The following is a 22,008-nucleotide window of genomic DNA, read 5'->3' as shown; positions in this document are numbered from 1 at the left end:
GTGTTGTCATTTTTAATTTTATTAGTATTTACTCTGTTCAGTGTCTCTGCAACTGTAAACACTTGTACCTTGCATGACATAATCCACTTATGTTACATGTAATATAATGCAAGTAATGCATATAATGCTTTTTAGAAAAAGTAAATAAATAGGTACAGTAAATTTGCTCTGTTATATGATCATAATGCTTTATTTACACTTTTTCCTCATTATATAAAGAGTTGCACCAAACACACAACTGGGTGAAATGCACTGAACTGTAATAAACTGAAAAACACACTCAAACACATTAACATACATCCATGTATCCATGTGTCTTGTACATTCACTTAATTGCTGTTTTGCAAACCACATTTTATACCTCATCCATTTGCTGTGTATATATAAGTGTATAAGATTGCAGGAGCAGTTGTTGACTCTTTTGAGCTACAGTACGTGGGTTTTATAAGATATATTTTCTGTGTAGTTTATCATCTTCTGTCTCAGCTGCCCCAAATCACTAAGACATGACTGGTACTAAATCTATTCCTTGGTGAGTGTGCATGTGCAATGTTGTTTAAGGATATGAAGTTTCAGAAGAATGTGCAGCTGAATCAGTGCTTTACGAGTTAATCGTGCACATGGTTGTCACATGGAGCCGTCTGTGTTTGACATCTCATCTACGTCAAAGAAGTACGAGAGCGCGCCGAGAGCGCGCAGGTTCGTTCATGTAAACTGACTATTGTTTCGCCCCCTGCAGGAAGAAAGCAGAAGTGACCGATGACTGCTGTGAATGCCGACTTTCATGTTGCCAGATAATCTTCCTCTGAACACACACACACACACACACACACACACACACACACACACACACACACACACACACACACACACACACACACACACACACACACACACACACTCCAAATGTAACATTTCTATTGTATTCTCATTAATTACAGTAAATTTATATTAAATGGGGAATGAAATGGGACTCAATCTAATTTGGCAACCATTTATATTCTAATTATAATATAAACACTGAGCCTCTTGTGTGCATTAAGAAAACATAAAGATATAATAATTTAGTCTCTAGGCTTTAGAGGCATAGTCTATTGGTAAAATAAAAACAGAACATGGCAACCCAGACCCCCGTGGGGCTGCGCTGTGTGTGTATGTAAGTGTGTGTGTGGTGTATACATGTGTGAGAGAGGCAGCGCACAGAAGCGGATCAGGATGGCGGAGTGAGGGGTGAGAGAATGAGACTGCCCAGCTCCGTCCTGGTGTCGGTCTCTCTGTTTACGGCCGAAACCACGGCAGCATTGTACCTGAGCACAACGTACCGCTCGGCCGGAGATCAAATCTGGCAAGGCTTCACTCTGCTCTTTATGCTGGTTCCGTGCGTGTTGGTGCAGCTCACCCTTATCTTCATCCACCGAGACCTTAGCAGAGACAGGCCACTCATCCTTCTGCTGCACCTTCTGCAGCTTGGACCTGTTATCAGGTAACTCTTACATCTTACCTTCTTATCATCATGAAAGCTTCCATTAGCACGGCGGTGTATGGTGTGTACCTCCAGGGTGCTCCAGCGTGGAATAAACAGCTGGACAACAAATCAGCAAAACAGTGTTTTGAATCTTGAGTTTCTAACTCAAATCTGTTGATTTAGGAACATGTTTATTCATCAAATTGTAAAGATCTTTGCTGTGTGACATGTGAGCAACGAAAGCTGTAAGAAATTATTTATTGAGATATTAATCTGACTGTCGGCCACATTGCGCATTAAACAGGTTGTAGAGTCATTCATCAAATATTGTTTTATTAAAATAGCATGTAGGTACATTGGAATAATAAGTCAGATTTTGTTTATTTATTTTTTGTTTTTTCTTCATGTGACAGAGCTATGATTAAAGACAGTCAGTGTTCCATGACGCAGTCATAACGCATAATTTAACGCACAAAACGCACAAGGTTTACCTTGCTGCATCTTCAGTGTTCAAATAAGTCCAAGTTCACAAAAGTGGACCTAACTAACCATTTAACTGACAATCGAGGTGTAGATCACTGCAAAGAACAGATTATTCTAAGTTGGGGGGGGGGGGGGGGGTGCTTGAAAGCAGTTCCAGCTGTCTGTCGGCTTCATACAGAGTGTGTATAATTAATACATTGGCATTGCTTTGTGTTCCAGTACAGCTCAACAGCAAGGCCTGTGCTGTCCTAATCAGACAGTGCTGTGTGTTGCTCATCAATAATGAATAGTTTCAATGGCCTTTCACACAATGGCTTCTAGAGTAACTTCAGATATATAAAAATAAACATGTCTATTTTTTTGTACAGTGGTGTGATCAGAATATTACAATCAGCTAAGATGTTTAGATGCTTTGATAAAACAAACATCATCAGGTCTGTACCTTTCATTGGAAGTGCAGCTCTTTTCATTTTAAATGTTATCTAGGAAAATGACCCAGTGGAGCTGGTAAGTGCCCTCCCCCAGGCGGTATTAATCTAGACTCTGTGCTAATGTAGTACTGAATTGATTGTGAATTGCACAATTTAAATGACGTGATGTGACATACAGCTAAGTATGGTGACCCATACTCAGAATTCGTTCTCTGCATTTAACCCATCCAAAGTGCACGCACACACACAGCACTGAACACACACACCGTGAACACACACCCGGAGCAGAATGTGATGTGCTTAAAATAAACAGCATGAGTCTTTATTACAGCGACCGTGCTACAGTATGAAACTGAAGTTTAAGGCAGTGTCAGAGTCAGTGTCAGGGTTTTCTCTTAAACAGGATGTGAGTTTACTGCTTTCTGTTTGGACTTCTGTCCCTCAGGGTTAGCACTATTCTAAGTGAGATAACAGATGTCATGGGTTCTGTAATGGCATCTGGATGCATTTTTCTACCGAATCAAATGGAACAGGCTTCATTTCTTGCACAATGAGAAGGTGTGACTCACTGCAGTAAATCCTGTCTTCTCACATGTCTGTGGTTAATCGATCTGCTAGAAGACTGGACCATGCTTGAATCTTTTCACTCCCACTGATCTAATGTAGTGAAATATATATATATATATACAACAACAAAATTACAAATGCAACACTGTTGTTTTTGTCCCCATTTTTCATGATCTGAACTCAAAGATCTAAGACTTGTTCTATATAAACAAAAGGCCTATTTCTTTCAAATATTGTTCACAAATCTGTCTAAATCTGTGTTAGTGAGCACTTCTCCTTTGCCGAGATAATCCATCCACCTCACCGGTGTGGCATATCAAGATGCAGATTAGACAGCATGATTATTGCACATGTGTGCCTTAGGCTGGCCACAATAAAACGCCAACTCAAAAATGTGCAGTTTTACTGTATCGTGGGGTCCAAAAAGGTTTTTAATTGTGGCTGGTGGAAGTTGGTCCACTTCTGTTCAATGGCTGTGTGAAGTTGCTGTATATTGGAAGGAACTGGAACAAGCTGTCGCACATACAGATCCAGAGCATCCAAAAACATGCTCAATGGGTGACATGTCCAGTGAGTATGCTGGCCATGCAAGTACTGGGATGTTTTCAGCTTCTAGGAATTGTGTACAGATCCTTGGATGTACTGCCAAATTCTCTGAAACGTCTTTGGAGACTTTGGAGCTTATGGTAGAAAACTCCTTTGCTTTATCTAGATTTCTAATTATAAATAATATTTGGAATGTAGTGTACTTCTCTTCATAAATGTCAATCAGAATAAGAACTCTGTCCATTACACACTGTATTTCTTCTTGGAAACATGGATATGCTGATAGTGTATGTGAAGTAACTCTTGCGGTTGCTGATCTATGTTTTTAAACGAACAACATGTTATGATGGTGTGCGATTGTCAGGATCCAGCCCAGACTTTGGCCACGTGCTTTTGTTTATGTTTTGTGTGCACATGTCTTCCCCGCCCCTGTCTCTTCCTCCCCGCCTCTGCACACCTGTTCCTCATGTGTTAATTGTCTTGTTTATTTAACCGTGCCACGTTGCCTATGGCGCCGCGGAATCCTTGTCGTCTTTGTCATGTCGTTTGTCGTCTCTTGTTTTGTCTTGTGTGTCGTGTCTTTGTCTTTGTCGCTGTCTTATGTCTTTTGTTTAATAAACCCTTTTATTTTAAGCTATCCTGCATTTGGGTCTGTTTTTAACCCTGCCGTGCTGACAGTGATGCCATTTGAGGGTGATATACAGTAATGATATACAGTACCTACTGACATAACTTTTTATCTAGTCTTTTGTAAAAGAATGTACTAAAAAAACCTTGAAAAAAACCTGATCTGAATGGTTGAATTTAAATGTAGATTACAGATGGTAATCCCTGCGAACCCTAACCCTCTAACTCTTTTCCAGGTGTTTGGATGCCTTTTGTATCTATGGAAGCTCGGGGAAGGTGGAGGAACCATATGTCACCATTACTAGGAAGAAACAAATGCCTCGATGTGGCCAGGCAGAGGAGGTGGAACATGAAGTCGGGCAGGCAGAGGGCAAGTTGGTGGCTCATCGAGCGGCCTTCGCTCGCACCTCCGTCATTCAGGCTTTCTTGGGCTCCGCCCCTCAGCTCACACTGCAGCTCTACATCTGTGTGCTGCAGAAGGATGTTTCCATTGGGAGAGGTGAGGGAACGGCTACACACAGCCTCACACATGGGAAATTCTGGATCTGAATGTCGCTTATAATCCAGATCACGTTCCTTAGTGTTATTACTATAGAAGTACATTTAACGTCAAGCCCGGCATTCCTATAACTTGTTATGTTCTAGTGTTATTATATGTGTCTTCTTGAACTTGTTTGAATGGATGTGCTGATTTAAGAACAGCTTCCTGTCTATTCAGGTTATCCGGGGCTTACGTGCTGTGTGTGTACAGTTGAACTGATTCAGGAAAGACACACCTTCCTTGCTATTATTTGTGAATACACATCTCAAACTTTAAACAAACCTTACTTTCCTGTCTAATAGACATTGCACACAGTGTACAAGCCAGGAATGAACAGTTAGTGATTAGTTCATGGGATTAAATACAGTAAGACACAGACATAAAGTCAACAGGATGTCTGTTTTGACCTTGAAGTTAAGCATATGGTGTTCACAGTCTATTTGTCTTTAAAAAAAACGTACTGTTTTTGTGATTCAGCTTTAATAAATAAAGACATTATCACCTTACTATTCAAAAAATATATAAATAAAATGTCTTTTTTTCACTGTGAAATTAGATACTTTGATTGCATAAAAAGCTAGAGAAATAAGGTTATTTAAGATTATCTTTTTAGTTATATTATACTTTGCTAGTGTTTGTTTTTTTAATTGTAAGGTTTTACAATAGTTTTAGTGATATGGCCGTAATCAAAGTATTAGAAGTCTACTGTACCTTGAAATATTAATGTTACAATGCCTATACTGATGCCAAAACCCTAAAAAACATTCAACAAAAGAGTTTGATCTCAAAGAGCACAAGTTAACTGCTTCCTTAAGCCTTATCTATAGGATGCACAGTCCATTTCAAAGGATATGAGTATGTAGATAAAGGTCGAAGACACCAGTACTGTTACATTTTATGTATACAGATATAATGTGGTCATGCATCACATTAGGACACTAAAATGCTAAAATAACAGAGCATAACAGGTTGAAACAATCAAATATAATAAACAATAAAATATCATTTTTTTCAAAACTAAAAAGAAAATCAAATGATGCAAATCAAGAATGAAATTAAAAAAAGGAAAAAAGTAAACTACTGTATTGTTTCTGCTTCAGTTGCTGAGTATAAACGCTGTCACACACCTTAGCTTCTTAACGGACCGATGCTCTAATCGTGGCCAAAGAACAAGCCAGATCCAAGACACTATTAATTCCATAGTGCACTAAAAACATTAGCTTGGGAATGAACAGTAACTTGCTGGCAGCAGAAATGGCAGGAGCTTACTATTGTTATTATTTATAACCCATATACTGTAATGTTAGTTTACAATAATAACACTGTACTAGAAAAAAAAACACCAAATTATTTAACAGGGCTACATGTTGTACCAGAATATTTCTTTAAAAAATAAATAAATAAATCATAATAATAATAATAATAATAATAATAATAATAATAATAATAATAATAATAATAATAATAATAATATACAGCTATACTGTGTCAGTTCTACTCTTACTGCCAGAAATACGTTTTAAATTTGATTAAAAATTTGAGTTTAATTTAAATTCCTGTTAGGTCCTGTATATCATAAAGAAAGCTATACTGTGAATGACCTATTTCACATAATAAGCTAGATGATAAATGTTAGCCTATGCTAGTCTAGCATTATCACATTTGCCTAGCTTTAGCATTTTTTTTTTTTTTTTATCAGTTTAAACTAAAATAAGGGAAACCATATTTACAAGAACAATATCGTATGTCTTAATGTAAAATAGCAGTAAAGCTTTATGAACAGTAAGGTCCTTTGTGACAGAATAATCTGTCAGAACTGTCAATTCAAAAATTCTAAATCAGACCCAATGAGAACTAGCTCTCAAAGCTGGGCTTTTGTTTCTCTACTTCGTGAAATGCTATTTTTATATTAACTTGATACCATGTATATTCTGATTGGACAAAACCCTTCAAGAACCATTTGACAGAGAGGAATATTTTCTCATCCTTTACCCTAGACTCATATACATCCTTTAACAGCATGTGGCATATATTTGCTAATGTTAGCACCTCATTATCACTATTCCTGCACAGTTTGCTGTATTTCTGCTGAGCCTTGATTTCCTTGATTTCAACATGCCCTAAAATAGGGAATCTTCTTTGGAAGACCATGGTACAGATGGAGGATCACAGCATGTGGTATATCACTTGGCAAATAACGCAGTAGGTGAGGATTAGTGGAGTGGAGACTAGTTCACTGAAAGAGGCCATATGTTTAAAGGTATTTTTGTGGATTTGGTAGAACAATATAAGGATAAACTGAGGCAAGAGGCAAGAACTGGCTCAAGGACTGAGACTAGATAAGAAACTGGAAAGGAACAAGAGAAGGGTGGCGTAAATCAAATGGAAACCAAAACTCAGCCATTATAAAGTGCCCCTGAAGCAGAGTGTTAAGGGCCTTGCTCAAGGGCCTATCATTAGCAACCTGGCAGTAATGGGGATTGGACCCCTTTCTAATCAATAACCCAGAACCATTTGAGACAATGCTGCCTATATTCAGCTATAGGTTATGTGGCTGACTCGGAAAGTTCCTGGCTTCCAGGATGAAAGGTTGTGACTCTAGTTGTAGGTAATATGATACCCACTGTAGCAGAGTTTTGGCTTTTAGTGAATTTGAGGGTATTCCCAGGATCGCACAATAAAATTATGCTCTAGAATTTGGTTAGTAGCAGAGAATAGTGTTGCTGGGACAGCAGTCACAGGGACACTTGAGGGACTTCAGGAAGAATACAAGATGACTAAGAGAATGGGAAAATAGAAAAAGTCTCATTAGAATATTTTTAACAATCTGTTGTGGACCATTTAGACCACAAATTGAGACATAAAAGCAGTGTCTGTGTTGAGTCCCTATTAAATTAAAGAGTAAGTTTTAGACCTTTTAGAGACTCTAGCTGTGAACTGAGGGAACGATAATGACTGGCCCTGTGAGCTCAGGGACATGTGGAAAAGCAGGCTGAGTACTCCCACAGCTTTAGACATTTGCAGCATTTAGCAGATGCCCTTACCCAGAGCGACTTACATTTTATCTATTTTTTTAATACAACTGAGCAATTGAGGTTCAAGGGCCTTGCTCAGGGGCCCAGCAATGGCAGCTTGGTAGACGTAGGAGTCGAACTCTCAACCTTCTGATTGGTAGCCCAACATCTTAACCACTAGGCCACCACATCCCGGCATCAATACCACATGCCGATAGACCAGGGGTGGCAAACTCGGCTCTTTGCCCAGTTTCAGCTCTTACATCCGTATTGAAGTTTGTATTTGTGTCTTTTTAATGTGCGTGTTCGCTTCGCTTGAGTTCAATACAGTATTTTCGTCAAACACGCATGTGCGTGGGATGAAAATAACCTCAAAGTTTCCCAGTAGTAGCGAGATCATTTGAGTAAACAATTTGTGTCAAGTTCGCTCTCAAAATGGCAGGGGGAAAAAAAAGGTGATGATCACGTGTGCCCATGTGTATGATGTGGCTCTTTGCAGTAACACAGTAAAAAATGTGGCTATTGGTCTCTGACTGGTTGGCCACCCCTGCGATAGACCAATACCATGATACCACCAATGATGGTGGAGTAAGGAGATGGCAATGTAACCATATACACAAAATACAAGAAGCACTGGTAGAGAAATATACAGTAGGAAAGGAATCTCATCCTGACTTTCAGTAAAAGGCCCAAGTTATCAGGAATTAATGGAGCGGAAGAAGACATATATTAAGAAGAAGCTGTAGCAATAGGAGAGTCTTGACATATCGATTACTAGCCCAGACCTATGGGTGGAAAATACCTGAAGCTGCCATTGCATTAATCATCTGAGCATTGCATTGTGTTTACACTTATTCTCGCTGGATTGCATTACAAGAGAGTCACAACCAAGAGGATGCCATTTCAGAGCAGTTATTTAAGGTGTTCCAAACATTGAACTTAAATCTTGGTCTATTTCATGTATCGATTTACAGGACGATCCGGCAGTCATCGACAAATCTATATTTGTAGCCACTTTTCCTGAACTGTCTCTCTCTCTTTTTTTTTTTCGCTTGTTCCACAGCAATTTTCAAATGATTACAGTTTTAAAAATAATGAAAAATCAATCAAAAATGAAGCTCATACATTTGTTATCAGTTTAGAGTTACACTGCATACAGTGGAATGAATATACACTCACCATCCACAATTCTACAATCGTGATCAGCCAATCATGTGACAGCAGTGTAGTACATAAAATCATGCAGATACCGATCAAGAGCGTCAGTTAATGTTGACATCAAGCATAAAAAAAAGAACAATTGTTATCTGTATGTGCATGAATGTTTTGTGTATTTTGCTGTCACACGATTGGTTGGTTGGAAAGCTGCATGAATGTGCAGGTGAACAGGTGTTCCTGATAAAGTGAACAGTGAGTGTGTTTACAGGCAGTAAACAGGCAAACAAATCCATAAACATAATCCAAAAGGCAGAAAACAAGAAACACAGCCGATAAATTAGAAAGCTAAAAAACAACAAACAGTTTAGTAAATAGTCAGAACTAACAATACTGAATGGTAGCATGAACATACTTTATAAAGAAAATGCTCTATGACTCGGAGTATGTCAATATTCGACAAGAGGGCTCCCTCTGGTGGTTGGGGAGAATCTATTCAGAGCGTTAGAAAGCATTAACAAAGAATCATGTGGAAGGATTTTCAGAATAATTTCTTTCTCTTCCAATACCTTTTTGTTCCACTGTCTCTTTCTCTCATTCTCTCTAATGATCATTTCTCTTTTTCTCTTCCTCAGGCACCCTGATGGTCATCTCTCTGCTCTCCATTGTGTACGGTGCACTGCGCTGCAACATCTTAGCCATCAAGATCCGTTACGATGACTATGCGGTGTCAGTGCATCCCATGGCGTATGTGTGCGTGTTGCTGTGGCGCAGCTTTGAGATTGCGACACGCGTTGCTGTGCTTGTGCTTTTTGGCTCCGTGCTGAAGGCCTGGCTGCTGCCTGTAGTCATGCTCAGCTTCTTCGCCTTCTTCCTCCAGCCTTGGGCATCATTCTGGCGCAGCGGCTCACCCTTTCCCGAGAGCATTGAGAAGACACTGACACGCGTGGGTACAGCCACTGCGCTCGCCATGCTCACTTTTCTGTATGCAGGGATCAACGTTTTCTGCTGGTCGGCCGTGCAGCTCAAGCTCGACGACCCTGACCTGATCGACAAAAATTATGGCTGGAGGCGAGCAACTGCCTACTATTCTATACGGTTCATTGAGAACATAGCGCTCACATCACTCTGGTTCTCCAACCGCACTGAATTTTATCGACAAGTAGATGCACCAGTGCTTGAGCTGCTTCTGTTTCTTAGCTATGCCTTTGCTGTCTTCTTCATGCTCCTCTTCTACCAGTGCTGCCACCCCTGCAGGCACCTGTTCTCCTCCAGCCCGGTGCAGGGACTGGGGAAATGCTGTGGCTCACCACGGGTGCCGGCTGTCTCGTGTTCGCAGCCCACATGCATGCACGGAAAAGTGTCATTAGAAAGCCCTGATGAAGCCAAAGACGTGGAACATGAACCAATTTCCAGCACCAATGGAGAGATACACCAGTGTCTGTGCTGAGTCCCTGGTGAAGTAAAGAGCCACAGTACAGATGGAGAAATGGAGTAGGTGGCAAATCACGCGGACGTTCTTAGTGAGCAAACACTTTAGCTGAGAATGAATTATTTTAAGGCTTTAATATACTGTATGAAGCTGAACTTTCCTGAGCTGATTTTTTTTAAGTGCCCTTTATGGACCAGAAGCTTAATGTATGTTCGGTGGATTACGTAAAAAGTCTTCATAAGCCTTCCTTAGCTTTTGTTTTCATTGGATTTTAAGACAAACCAGTGAGCATGATTGTGGCCTGGGTTGTTTAAGCGCTTTTGCTGAATGCATGTGCTATATAACAACATGAGAATGCTGCTTTCGTCATGTAAGCTGCAGTCTGCTTGTCTTTCATTTTCTCTCTAATTTCTATAATGATGTACATGTCTACTGTTTCTTGGAAAAATTATTTTTTTTTTTACATTTATAAATTCTGTAAATATAGAAACACTTATTACGAGAGTTTCCGTATCAATGACACGAAAGCAGCAACGGTTACATTTTATTTTTTTCTTTCATTATCAACCGACTCACAAATGAGAGCATATACAATCTAAACAGTTAATGGTCTCCTGATCAGCAGCTTAGACCATTTATCCTTCACTTCACCACGTCTGCATTATTAATGCATCATCTCATTGCCACAAGTCCACAGTACATCTTTGCATCACCTCCAGTGTTTGAACTGCATTACATTAAAATGATTTGCTTTTGGATGTCCAACATGATTCCAGGTCAAATCAGGATCAGACCTTGGTGCGATGCATCTCACAAAACTTCAGAATTGCTTTTATTTAACTGCATAATTAATATAATCCTATAATTACAAACATTTTTCATTTAAGTTTAGTATAAGCAGTAAAACTTAATTAAGACATAAAATATTTTTGTCAGCTGTATGTAATATATTTTTCGATTTCTTGGATTCTGACATTCCTGTTGAACATGTAAATGCTTACAGCAACATAAGCTCCAATCATATCAGAAAATCACCAGAATTGGTGTCTTCGATTGTTGTATTCTCCCTTGTGTTGTGTTTTATTTAAAGCTACTTATTCCATGCTGATGTTGATGGATCAAGAGCAGCGTCCTTTTACCAGCATTCACCTCGAACAATGTTTTATACACTGATTCATAAGGATGTTAAATGACATGCTATGTTTAAATAATGTAGGTTATAATTAAGGTTAGTGTAAGATTTTTTTTAGGATTTTTTAAGCCCTGCTTGTTGTATTAAGAATGATTTGCTCTGTAATTTAAATATTGAATTTTTCACACTTATATTTTGCACTTATATTGATTCACGCACTGCTTTCTCAATGAAACGAGACCACGTTTTGCACACTATACATTTATATCAGAGGGAGAGAGAAGGCTTTGACGATAGTATTGAAGTCTTCGGCGCCCTCTGGTGTTTGGGTAACTGAAAATAATCTTGTAGGTTGTCTTCTTAATGTTTTCTTAATAGGTGACCTACGAATGTCTGCTTGTTACAGCTTTCTTCTGTATGTGGAGTCGGAGAAAATAAAAAAAAAACGAAAGATGATAGAACTTTGTGTCTTTGTCTCCATAGTAACAAAAAGTGTAGGTGTCTCTCCTCTCTGTAAGATGTCTGTACTTTTTTTTGTAACACACACACACATTTTACATTGAGGAACTGCGCTTCATCTGTTCTGGTGGGCTGATACTGTCAAGCTGAATCAACTTCCTCTATGACTCCCTGCCTCCCTGCTTAAATACCAAACACTTCTCACTTATGTACTGTACCTCACTCTGTCTCTTTACCACGTAACACACACACACACACACATATATATACACCCTCGTTTATTCTTTCAGCATGGGCAACTTTGCAGCAAATGAAGGACTTTCCGTTGTTGTTATAGTAAGTCTTTTGTTTCTAAATAAGGCTATAAGGTTGTTTATACAGTTCAGTATTTATACATTAGATATTAGACTTTGCAATGTTCATGTTTAAAGTATTTCATTTCTGTTTAATCGATCACTCGGACCGTGTTGTAACTTGTTTTTTCCTCTTCAGCTGGTATGGCTTGGAATCAACGCTTACCTATTTGTCCAGTTCTACCGGGCATTTCTGATCGAACGTTTCTTCTACAGCAGGGTCATCCTTGGGGTGAGGCTAAGGATTCTGTGCTTTAAACATGAACAATACAGTCTTAACTCACAAAAAGCATGTTAACTGACAGTATCCTGTATGATGAGTGCATAACATTATTATTATTATTACTATTATTATTATTATTATTATTATTATTATTACAACACAAATATTCATGATAGTACTTGTACACTTGTAAACAGTACTTTTTATGTAGATTGGACATTTTTTATATAATCAAAGATAAATAGTTTGTTACCCTTAAGCCTATTATTATAGTGTGTCAATGTGATTAATGTGTCAATCAAATCCTTACTTCAAATAAGAAGCAAGCTTCTTTTTAGCCAAGGAGAGAACCACTGGGTTTCTTATTTGGCTTTCAGATTGTTGGACCTGGCAACCCTGCTGATATACTGTAGATAGACACAAATCACTAACAGAGCATTGGCGAGCCGCTATTACACTTTTAAAGCCTCATAGAATTATATTACAGCCATCAGTTGTAGAGCTACGAGTGGCTCAGAATCAACACCAACAAGCAAAGGTTCAAATCTTGTCGTTTTAATTCCACCGGTCTTCAGGAAATGCTGATTTGCCAGAGACTGTAATACTGATTTGCCAGACACTGTAATACTGTGGTTTTTTTTATTTCACAATGTTAAACTATAATCTTAGATCATTTCTGCTTTCTTTTTTACTTTCACTTGAACACAGAACAGGCAGCCAAGCAGGTGTTAGAGTCTGTTACTGAAATTATATTTCCAACACATTGTATTCATTCTCATTTCCCGTTTGCGTCTCTCTAGCACGCTCTGCCCTGGGCGAGAGCCCCAGCTGCGTGTCTGAACTTTAACTGCATGTTGATCCTCCTGCCTGTCTGTCGCAACCTTCTGTCCTTCCTCCGAGGCTCCATACAGGTTAGCAAAGCCTCAGGACTGAAACGAATTTTAAAGTGCAAATGCTTAAAAACAAAAACCAAGGAAAGGAGTGTGTGTGTGTGTGTAACACTGTGTGTTTGGATGTTTGGGTAGTGTTGTAGCCGTACAGCTGCCCGTCAGCTTGACAGAAACATCACTTTCCACAAGTTGGTAGCCTACATGATTGCCTTCCACACAGGTATCATTTGAATATCTTATATTCTTATATAACATCAGAGGCAAAAAAAAAAATGTTTATTATCGTTTCTCTTGTGTTTCTATCAGCGGTGCACACCATCGCTCATCTGTTTAATTTTGAGCGCTTCGAGTCTGCACAGCGGGAAGACAACAACAGGTCACTGCCCCACGTTCTGTCTCTGATTGGAAACAAGGACAATGAGTCTTACCTCAACCCCATCCGGTCCAGTGAGACTGTGAGTATAACATCATAATATGTGTACTGTATATACTGTGTTCCGTCCCTTGTGTCACATGTAGATAGACCAGAAAGATGAACCAAAACTACAGTATTCTTTTCTTCACAGATCCAAAATGACATTTACAGCATTTAGCAGACATCCTTACCCAGAGCGACTTACATTTTTATCTCATTTTTTACAACTGAGAAATTGAGGGTAAAGGGCCTTGCTCAGGGGCCCAGCAGTGGGAATTGAACTCATAACCTTCTGATTGGTAGTCCAGCACTTTAACCACTAGGCTACCACATGAGGAGGTTGGGATCAGAGCACAGGAGCAGGGAGGGTTAATAATCTTGCTCAATTGCCCAACAGTGGCAGCTTGTCAGTGGTGGTTCTTGAACTTTGACCTTATGTTCAACAACCAAGAGCCTTAACCTTCTTGAGTCACCAGTGTTCAGCCGATGAGATTAGACAAATTAGATTTTTTTTTATTGAAGTTGTTTATTAAATTAAAATATGAACTATTTGTTTTTAAAACAAGTTACAGAAACACTACATTGTTTATTGGACCCTATTTAAATGTCTTAAAATATCATGACATTATGATTGTTTGGAAATCAGCATTGTTTAGATGACTGTGACGGTTCAGAAATCCTTCACTTGGTCACATAGTGGGTGAAATTCCCTCTTTAAGGTCTGAGAAACTTCCGTTTTACACACACACACACACACACACACACACACACACACACACACACACACACACACACACACACACACACACACACACACACACACGATCAAGTCATGCTTGTTTACACTGTGGCCATATTTTAAAGAATATCTCTTCAAAATGGTGAATCATATCTCATCAAAAAAAAAAAAAAACTTATTTTGTCCTTATGTTGGCTAAAAAATAATAAAATATCTTATAGATATCTTAATAAAATGTCTGTTTCTCAGTCTGTTCAGGAACATGTAATTGTATTGAAGATATTAAGAAAGGAAGGATTTATTTATTTATTTATTAAACTAAAGCATCCTTTAATATTCTATGATTATTAAAGTGATAGAAAGTCATAAATATTTCAGACTGCACCTTTAATTACTACCTTGCACTATCTCTGCAATGCAGATGTTTGTCCTACAGAATTTTTGCTCAACTAAAAGATTGATCATGCATTGATCTTGTTTATTTTGTCTTCTATTGTGTGCTTTGCCGAGTCACAGAGCCAGACCATTACCATGTTCACCACGATCGCAGGACTAACAGGCGTCGTGATCACCCTCTCCCTCATCCTCATCATTACCTCCTCCATGGAGGTCATTCGCAGGTCCTATTTTGAGGTGTTCTGGTTCACCCATCACCTCTTTATCATCTTTTTCATTGGACTTGTGCTCCATGGGGTCGGGTAAGTGCAAGCAGGAATAGACTGATGCTGTTTTTACCATTTGAAGCATTTCTTTATTCAGCACTGGATTTCAGACGATCGATTTTTTTCTATTTTTGAACGATGTGCATCTTCAAGGCCAATGGAAGAAAGCTAATGCATTTCATTCTAGCCAGATAAAATACTATGTAGAGAAGAAAACGATCACTAAAACGGTCCAAACAAGACACGGATCACTGTTACCTGAGGTTAAAGTAGAAAAGTGCACATAAGTACAGCAAAAGAAAGTTACTATCTTGTTACACAACTGGCTAATTTCACTGTCAATTCAATCACAACTGTCAATTCCACTAACTGACTAGCTTTCAAAATTTGAAATTTGAAGATAAATAAATGGCAAAAAAGTTTCAAAAACAAACAAAAACATTTTAAAACCATTAGACATTCACAGCAGAGTTTGCTTTCTCTTATTAGTTAAATACAGTACATTGGACTTTCTTGTCAAACTCTTCCCTCACACTAAAACTTTAGGCATGTATCAAGAAACAAAATTGAACATTTACATTTATTTATGCGGACTCTTAAACATCTTCTTGTAAATATTAAATACAGACATTCAAAAATATAAATGAATGAAAATATAGATTTTTGAAAGGTTTTAAATTTAATATTAATGATTATACCGATTTTTTATTGCAGAAGGAACAGATGAATTTCTGTAAAAATGTCAAAACAATACATATTTGCCTCATATAATATTGTATAGTTGTATATATTTTATTATTTCTAGCTGTTACACTACACACACACACACACACACACACACACACACACACACACACACACACACACATTAGTGTTGGCTTAGTTTAAAATGTGACATTTTGGACTGAACAGAACGTTTAAACCCGTTAAGCGTACTTGCATTTCTCACTCTCGTCGCTGTACTTTTTATTCTCTTTTTTATTCAGTTAATAATGTTTGTTAATAATACAAATAATTGAATAAAAAGCATAGAGGTTAACGTGCTTAAATCTGTAGGTTTTGATGGATTTGTAAAGTGTTGGCTAATAGCTGTGCAACAAAGAATGAAGCAATCGTCTGCTTGTATCACATTGATATTTGCAACACAGTAATTTAGTAAACACTTCCCCTCTCTCTGTGTGTGTGTGTGTGTGGTATGTGTGTGTGTGTGTGTGTGTGTGTGTGTGTGTGTGTGTGTGTGTGTGTGTGTGTGTGTGTGTGTTGTCACTTGTCAGTCGCATTGTACGAGGTCAGACCCCTGACAGTGTAAAGCATCATAGACCTCAAAACTGTAGCGAGCGGTTTGAAAGATGGGGCCTGGACCAGGACTGTCCTACACCGGTTTTTGCTGGAAATAAACCAGGGGTAAACCGACTTCCAGTTATGACACAAGACTATTGATAAACATTTATATTCATCACATGCAATTCATTCAGTCCAATCGTATACCTATAGCAATCATACCAATAGACAATCACAGTTAATGTATAAGATCTACACATGCTCCTGGCAGGTGATTGACCCGACCTTCCTATAAAACTCTTTGTTTCTTATTTGCATTTATTGTCCTTGTATTGTTTTATCATGATCATGAAGTTATTTCCAACATCGTGTCAACGCTTTGTTCACAGACATGGCAGTGGGTCCTTGGGCCAATGATCTTGTACGTGTTCGAGATGCTTGTGCGATTCTACCGCTCAAAACAGAAGGTGGTTATCACCAAGGTCAGTGAAAACATTGGTTTTGCATAATGAAAAAATGTCTGAGACTGATTTCTCTATTGATCGACCTGCTGTGAAGCTCCGTGCTCAGATTTTCTTGCCCACCAGGTAGTGATGCATCCATCCAAGACCTTGGAGCTGCAGTTGAAAAAGAAAGGCTTTAAAATGGAGGTGGGTCAGTACATCTTTATGAAGTGTCCGTCCATCTCGCACCTGGAGTGGCATCCATTCACCCTGACCTCCGCTCCCGAGGAAGACCACTTCAGCATCCACATCCGTATTGTTGGAGACTGGACTGATGCCCTGTACAAGGCATGTGGTGGGGACAAGAGCGGAGTTCAGGATGCCTGGGAACTTCCCAAGTAAGTGTACAAATTTAAAAACATAGACCAGAAGACTGCTTTATAACTCTAATTGCACCACAAGACAGCCACTCTGCCACACTGAAGCCCCGAGCAGACAACTCGTAACTGCCACTAAATGTCACCACACTTTACAGCCTTCAAGCTGTTTTTCAAAGTCAAGTGATTTATACCAAGGGCTGTATATTTAAATACTTATAACTTGACGTCCAAATTTCACCAAACTCTAGGGCTTTTAATATCCCATTGGGAGACAAAATTATCTGAGTATTAAACTCAACAGCAGGATATCTGTATATACGAAATGTTACTTTCGATACAAAATGTGTGTGAGCTATTTTTTCTGTCAAAAAAAGGTAAGCTAATATCTATAAAGAATCTTTTTCACTGTGTATCTCTGCTTGTACGATCAAATAATGCATGAATTTGTCGAGCGATCTGTTTTTAATCATGTAGTAGTATTAAATCAAGCTTCTTGTATTTGTATTTTACTTCTTTGGGCACTAAAGAGCTGTATAATTTGGGCGAGTAACAAACTGGGAAACTACGTTCTTGTGAAAAGGAGATGTGGCTTTGCAGAGCGATAGCATGCTGTTAGAAAGAAGAAGTGAGCAAATTAAAGCAGACTTTTGTAATGATTTCAGTGAAAGCAGAGGGGCAGTTACTGTGTGTTGATTTCACCATGACAAACTTTTCTTGCTACCTCTTTTGAATCAACAGTTATAATGTAGTGTTTAGTGAGTTCTGAGATCAGATACTGGATTTATCTGATTTTCTCATGGTCTCAGGCTTCAAAACCATCTATAATGTTTCACAGATACAGCCGAACAAAACAAAGTGCAAATATTGTTAATGCATTTCATTCTATGATTCTTGTTTGCAGACCAGCTGAACCTGTGTGTTTGTGTTTGTGTGTGTGTGTGTGTGTGTGTGTGTGTGTGTGTGTGTGTGTGTGTGTGTGTGTGTGTGTGTGTGTGTGTGTGTGTTTGTGTGTGTGTGTGTGTGCGTACAGGGTGGCAGTGGACGGCCCCTTTGGCACGGCAAGTGAGGACGTTTTCCGCTACGAGGTGGTCATGCTAGTTGGTGCAGGCATTGGTGTTACTCCCTTTGCATCCATCCTCAAGTCTGTGTGGTACAAAACTGTCCAGCAAAACACCAACGTGTTCACCAAAAAGGTGGGGCTTCATCAAAATATATATTTTATTGCTCATGATCTGGAAAGGAGAATTACAAATGGAATTAAAAATGGTTTTCTTCTATCCAAGAAGATCATTAATATTGTCCTGTGCTTATCCCAGAACTCACAATCTGCTCATACTAAACACATCAGTATATAATATACTTATTATATTACGATATGTACAGACCAATGATTTATTATTATTTATTTATGATAAGCGGAGGATGAATTCCCCTTAGTATTCTTCCTCCTAGGGTTTTTACTCATGTAATCTTAGGGAGTTTTACAACTCTCACACTGAGTCTTCCTCATTATTGATCTAAATATACATCCAGAATGTAACTTTAAATGGGTAGATCAGGGAAAATACAGTACTAAACTGTATAATAATATAATATATTAACTGTTTTCTGTCCTCTTGACCCTGGCAGATCTATTTTTATTGGCTGTGTCCAGAGACAGAAGCGTTTGAATGGTTTGCAGACCTGCTACAGTCCCTGGAGCGGCAGATGAACGAGAAAAACATGATCGACTTCCTCAATTACAACATTTACCTCACTCGCTGGAAGGAGACAGAGGTCAGATTTACTTCTGCAAAAAGTACACAAAGGGGAACCTGAAAATTCAATTCAAATCAATCATATTTAAAGAAAATCTATTCATGCAAAGTCTTTATATTTGTAGGCATGCAGTATTATTGCACGTTACAGTTACAGCTTTCCAGATATTGCAATGTACTCTATTGTTTTTAAAATTGTAATAATTGTCTTTCTGACAGGCTGCTCACTTCCGAGTTCACCATGAAGCAGAAAATGACCCCATCACTGGCCTGAAGCAGAAAACTCTGTATGGAAAACCTAACTGGGAAAATGAGTTTAGCACTATCGCTACCAGCCACCCAGGGTATTATAGACTGCATTACTAATGACTAATAATGTTAGTGTTAAAAGGTTTGACCAAATGACCAACATATGACCAAATGGTCAATATATATCACCAAAAAAAACAAAAACAAAAAAAAAACACGTACATAAGTATTCATAGCCTCTGTTCAATACTTTGTTGAAGCACCTTTGGCAGCAATTACAGCCTCAAGTCATTTCGATTATGATTCTACAAGCTTGGAACACCTATTTTGGGCAGGTTTTCCCATTCTTCTTTTCAGGACCTCTTAAGCTCCAACAGGTTGGATGGGGAGCATCTGCCATTTTCAGATCTCTCCAGAGATGTTAAATCGGGTTCAAGTCTGAGCTCTGGACATTTACAGAGTCGTCCCGTAGCCACACCTCTGTTATCTTGGCCATGTGCTTAGGGTTGTGTTCCTGTTGGAAGATGAGCCTTTGCCCGAGATCCAACTGCTCTGGAGCAGGTTTTCATCAAGTATGTCTCTGTACATTGCTGCATTAATCTTCCCCTTGATTCTGACTAGTCTCCCAGTTCTTGCCACTGAAAAACCTCCCCACAGCATGATGCTGCCACCACCATGCTTCAGTGTAAGAATGGGATTAGCCAGGTGAATGAATGGTGCCTGGTTTCCTCCAGATATGATGCTTGCTATTCAGGCCAAAATCTTTCTTTCATCAGATTAGAGAATTTTATTTCTTTTGGACTAAGTGTCCTTCAGTTGCTTTTTGGCAAACATCAGGCCGGCCATCATGGTCACCTCCCCGACTAAGTCCCTTCTCCCCGATCACTCAATTTGGTCAGACGGCTTCCATTTACGGATGCTATTCTCATTGTGGCCACTGTCGGAGAAATTTTTCTGTACCCTTCCCCAGATCTGTGCCTCGATACAGTGTCCTGTCTCTGAGTTCTAATGAGGTCAAATGAGTGCCTTTCTAAATCATGTCCAGTCAGCTGAATTTCCCACAGGTGGACTACAATCGAGTTGTAGAAACATCTCAAGGATGATCAGTGGAAACAGAGTGCACCTGAGCTCAACAGTGTCATTTCAAAGGCTGTGAATACTTATGTACACTTTTTTGTTTTTTATTTTTAATAAATTTGATTTTAAAAGATTTCAAACAAACTTCTTTCACTTTGCCATTATGTGGTATTGTTTGTAGAATTTTGAAGACAATTTAAATGAATTTAATTCATTTTGGAAAAAGGACATGAAATACAGTAAAATGTGGAAGAATATTTTTCCCGATGCACTGTACATTTATGCAGGTCTATTCTTAGCCTAGCTAATGTTAGCTGAATAGTCCTGTTAGATATCTGTCTATTTTCCATGTAATCATGCTGTCATGTAATTTTTCGCTTTATCTCCCTCCCGCAGGTCTAAAGTTGGGGTATTTCTCTGTGGACCGGGTGCTCTGGGGAAAGCCTTAGAAAAACAATGCATCAGCCAGTCAAAGGCCGGAGTCAAATTCATTTTCAACAAGGAAAACTTCTAATCTTGGATAATCGATAGTAGATAGGTACAGCTTTAAATAATCAAAATCTCATTTGTAGTGAATTTATGCAATAAACACGAGGGGAAAAAACAGTTTACTCAAAATGTGATGGATAGCTACTGTACTGGAACATTGATAGGTTTCATAGATGTGGTGAAATAAATCCAGGATTCCAATGTTGAAATCTATGCTAGCTCAAAACACCTCAGTTTATCAATTTATTAACATATCACCTCAATTTATTAACATAAAACTTTTTTTTTTATAAAAATTGCCCAAAGCCCCATTTGTCCATTTATCATGACATTTCCTGTTTAGTTCCTGTTGTCTCATTATAACAGCTCTAAACATGCTTAATATTTTTTCCTCTCTGTTGATTGGCCAGAAAACCAAAAACACAACTTTTTGTGTTAAGAAGAAATCCTAATGTTCCTTCTAAATAATCGTCCTCACGGAAAAAATCACAGTTAAAATCTGTTGCTTATTTTATTTGTTAAAAGTTGTTGCTTATTTTATTTCTTTTGTGTAGTGTGTGTTGAAATGACACAAAGTCTGAGAGATTTTTTTTAACATTATGCTGAATTAATATATATTCTGTAAAGCTGCTTTGTGACAATGTCCGGTGCTAAAGGCTCTATAGAAATAGAATATAATTGAGCTGAAATTGTAGCTTGTGGATGAATAGCTTAAAGGATGAATGAGTTATTGGATGAGGCAAAAGATCGTCTGTGAAAAGGTGTTAATTAGGAAGCTTTTGCTTGCAGTAAGAGAGTAATAGCTGTAATGATAGAAATAGCTGAAAGATCATTATTTTGCACTGATGTATGTTGACTATGAAACTGTGCAGAACACATTCGTCACATTTTTAAGCCTGCTTAAGTACCCAGTGGGCTTTTTTTTTCTTTCTTTTTTCCTTTTTTGGTCTTTTTCTTATCTTTCGTTCTCTTTCATTTACTTCTTTACTTCAAAAGATTTCATTCCAACATTATGAAATCACATTGTGAAACGATTTTGTGTTGCAGAAGTGTTTTGAGAAAGAGCTGCTGTGGGTTTTATTTCCTCTTTTCTTTGCCGTTGTGCTAATTAGGAAAAGTTTCTGCAGTAATGACAATTGTGGACAAATCACAATAAAAATTCAAACAAGTTCTCTTTTCCTTTCTTTGTAATGATGCT

The 22,008-nt window shown here is 38.4% G+C and overlaps 2 protein-coding genes across 2 annotated transcripts; both read left to right on the top strand.

Moving 5' to 3' along the window:
* Window positions 1–1,138: 1,138 nt before the first annotated feature.
* On the top strand, window positions 1,139–11,851 carry xk (X-linked Kx blood group (McLeod syndrome)). Its single transcript, XM_027168467.2, has 3 exons — window positions 1,139–1,483; window positions 4,356–4,618; window positions 9,465–11,851. The coding sequence occupies exons 1-3, from the start codon at window positions 1,239–1,241 to the stop codon at window positions 10,277–10,279; spliced, it is 1,323 nt and encodes a 440-aa protein (XP_027024268.1). The 5' UTR covers window positions 1,139–1,238; the 3' UTR covers window positions 10,280–11,851.
* Window positions 11,852–12,026: 175 nt separating this feature from the next.
* LOC113656981 (cytochrome b-245 heavy chain) lies at window positions 12,027–21,979 on the top strand. The gene is made up of 13 exons (XM_027168466.2): window positions 12,027–12,188; window positions 12,345–12,437; window positions 13,229–13,339; window positions 13,454–13,538; window positions 13,625–13,773; window positions 14,989–15,170; window positions 16,409–16,538; window positions 16,805–16,897; window positions 17,003–17,256; window positions 18,269–18,431; window positions 18,868–19,014; window positions 19,215–19,339; window positions 20,718–21,979. Exons 1-13 carry the CDS (start codon window positions 12,144–12,146, stop codon window positions 20,833–20,835), a joined length of 1,695 nt encoding a protein of 564 aa, XP_027024267.1. The 5' UTR covers window positions 12,027–12,143; the 3' UTR covers window positions 20,836–21,979.
* Window positions 21,980–22,008: the final 29 nt, after the last annotated feature.

The sequence above is a fragment of the Tachysurus fulvidraco genome, chromosome 1 (assembly GCF_022655615.1).
Source record: "Tachysurus fulvidraco isolate hzauxx_2018 chromosome 1, HZAU_PFXX_2.0, whole genome shotgun sequence".
Lineage (NCBI taxonomy): Eukaryota > Metazoa > Chordata > Actinopteri > Siluriformes > Bagridae > Tachysurus > Tachysurus fulvidraco.
Note: the sequence above shows the minus strand (reverse complement) of the source record. Positions and strands in the feature narration are given on the sequence as shown.

Bases quoted from the DNA above. Each gene is read 5' to 3' on its own strand.
- xk (XM_027168467.2), top strand. From the start codon at position 1,239: ATGAGACTGCCCAGCTCCGTCCTGGTGTCGGTCTCTCTGTTTACGGCC. The intron at 1,484-4,355 runs GTAACTCTTACA...ACTCTTTTCCAG, and splicing joins CAGCTTGGACCTGTTATCAG to GTGTTTGGATGCCTTTTGTA. The intron at 4,619-9,464 runs GTGAGGGAACGG...TCTCTTCCTCAG, and splicing joins GGATGTTTCCATTGGGAGAG to GCACCCTGATGGTCATCTCT.
- LOC113656981 (XM_027168466.2), top strand. From the start codon at position 12,144: ATGGGCAACTTTGCAGCAAATGAAGGACTTTCCGTTGTTGTTATA. The intron at 17,257-18,268 runs GTAAGTGTACAA...GTGTGCGTACAG, and splicing joins GATGCCTGGGAACTTCCCAA to GGTGGCAGTGGACGGCCCCT. The intron at 19,015-19,214 runs GTCAGATTTACT...TCTTTCTGACAG, and splicing joins CTCGCTGGAAGGAGACAGAG to GCTGCTCACTTCCGAGTTCA.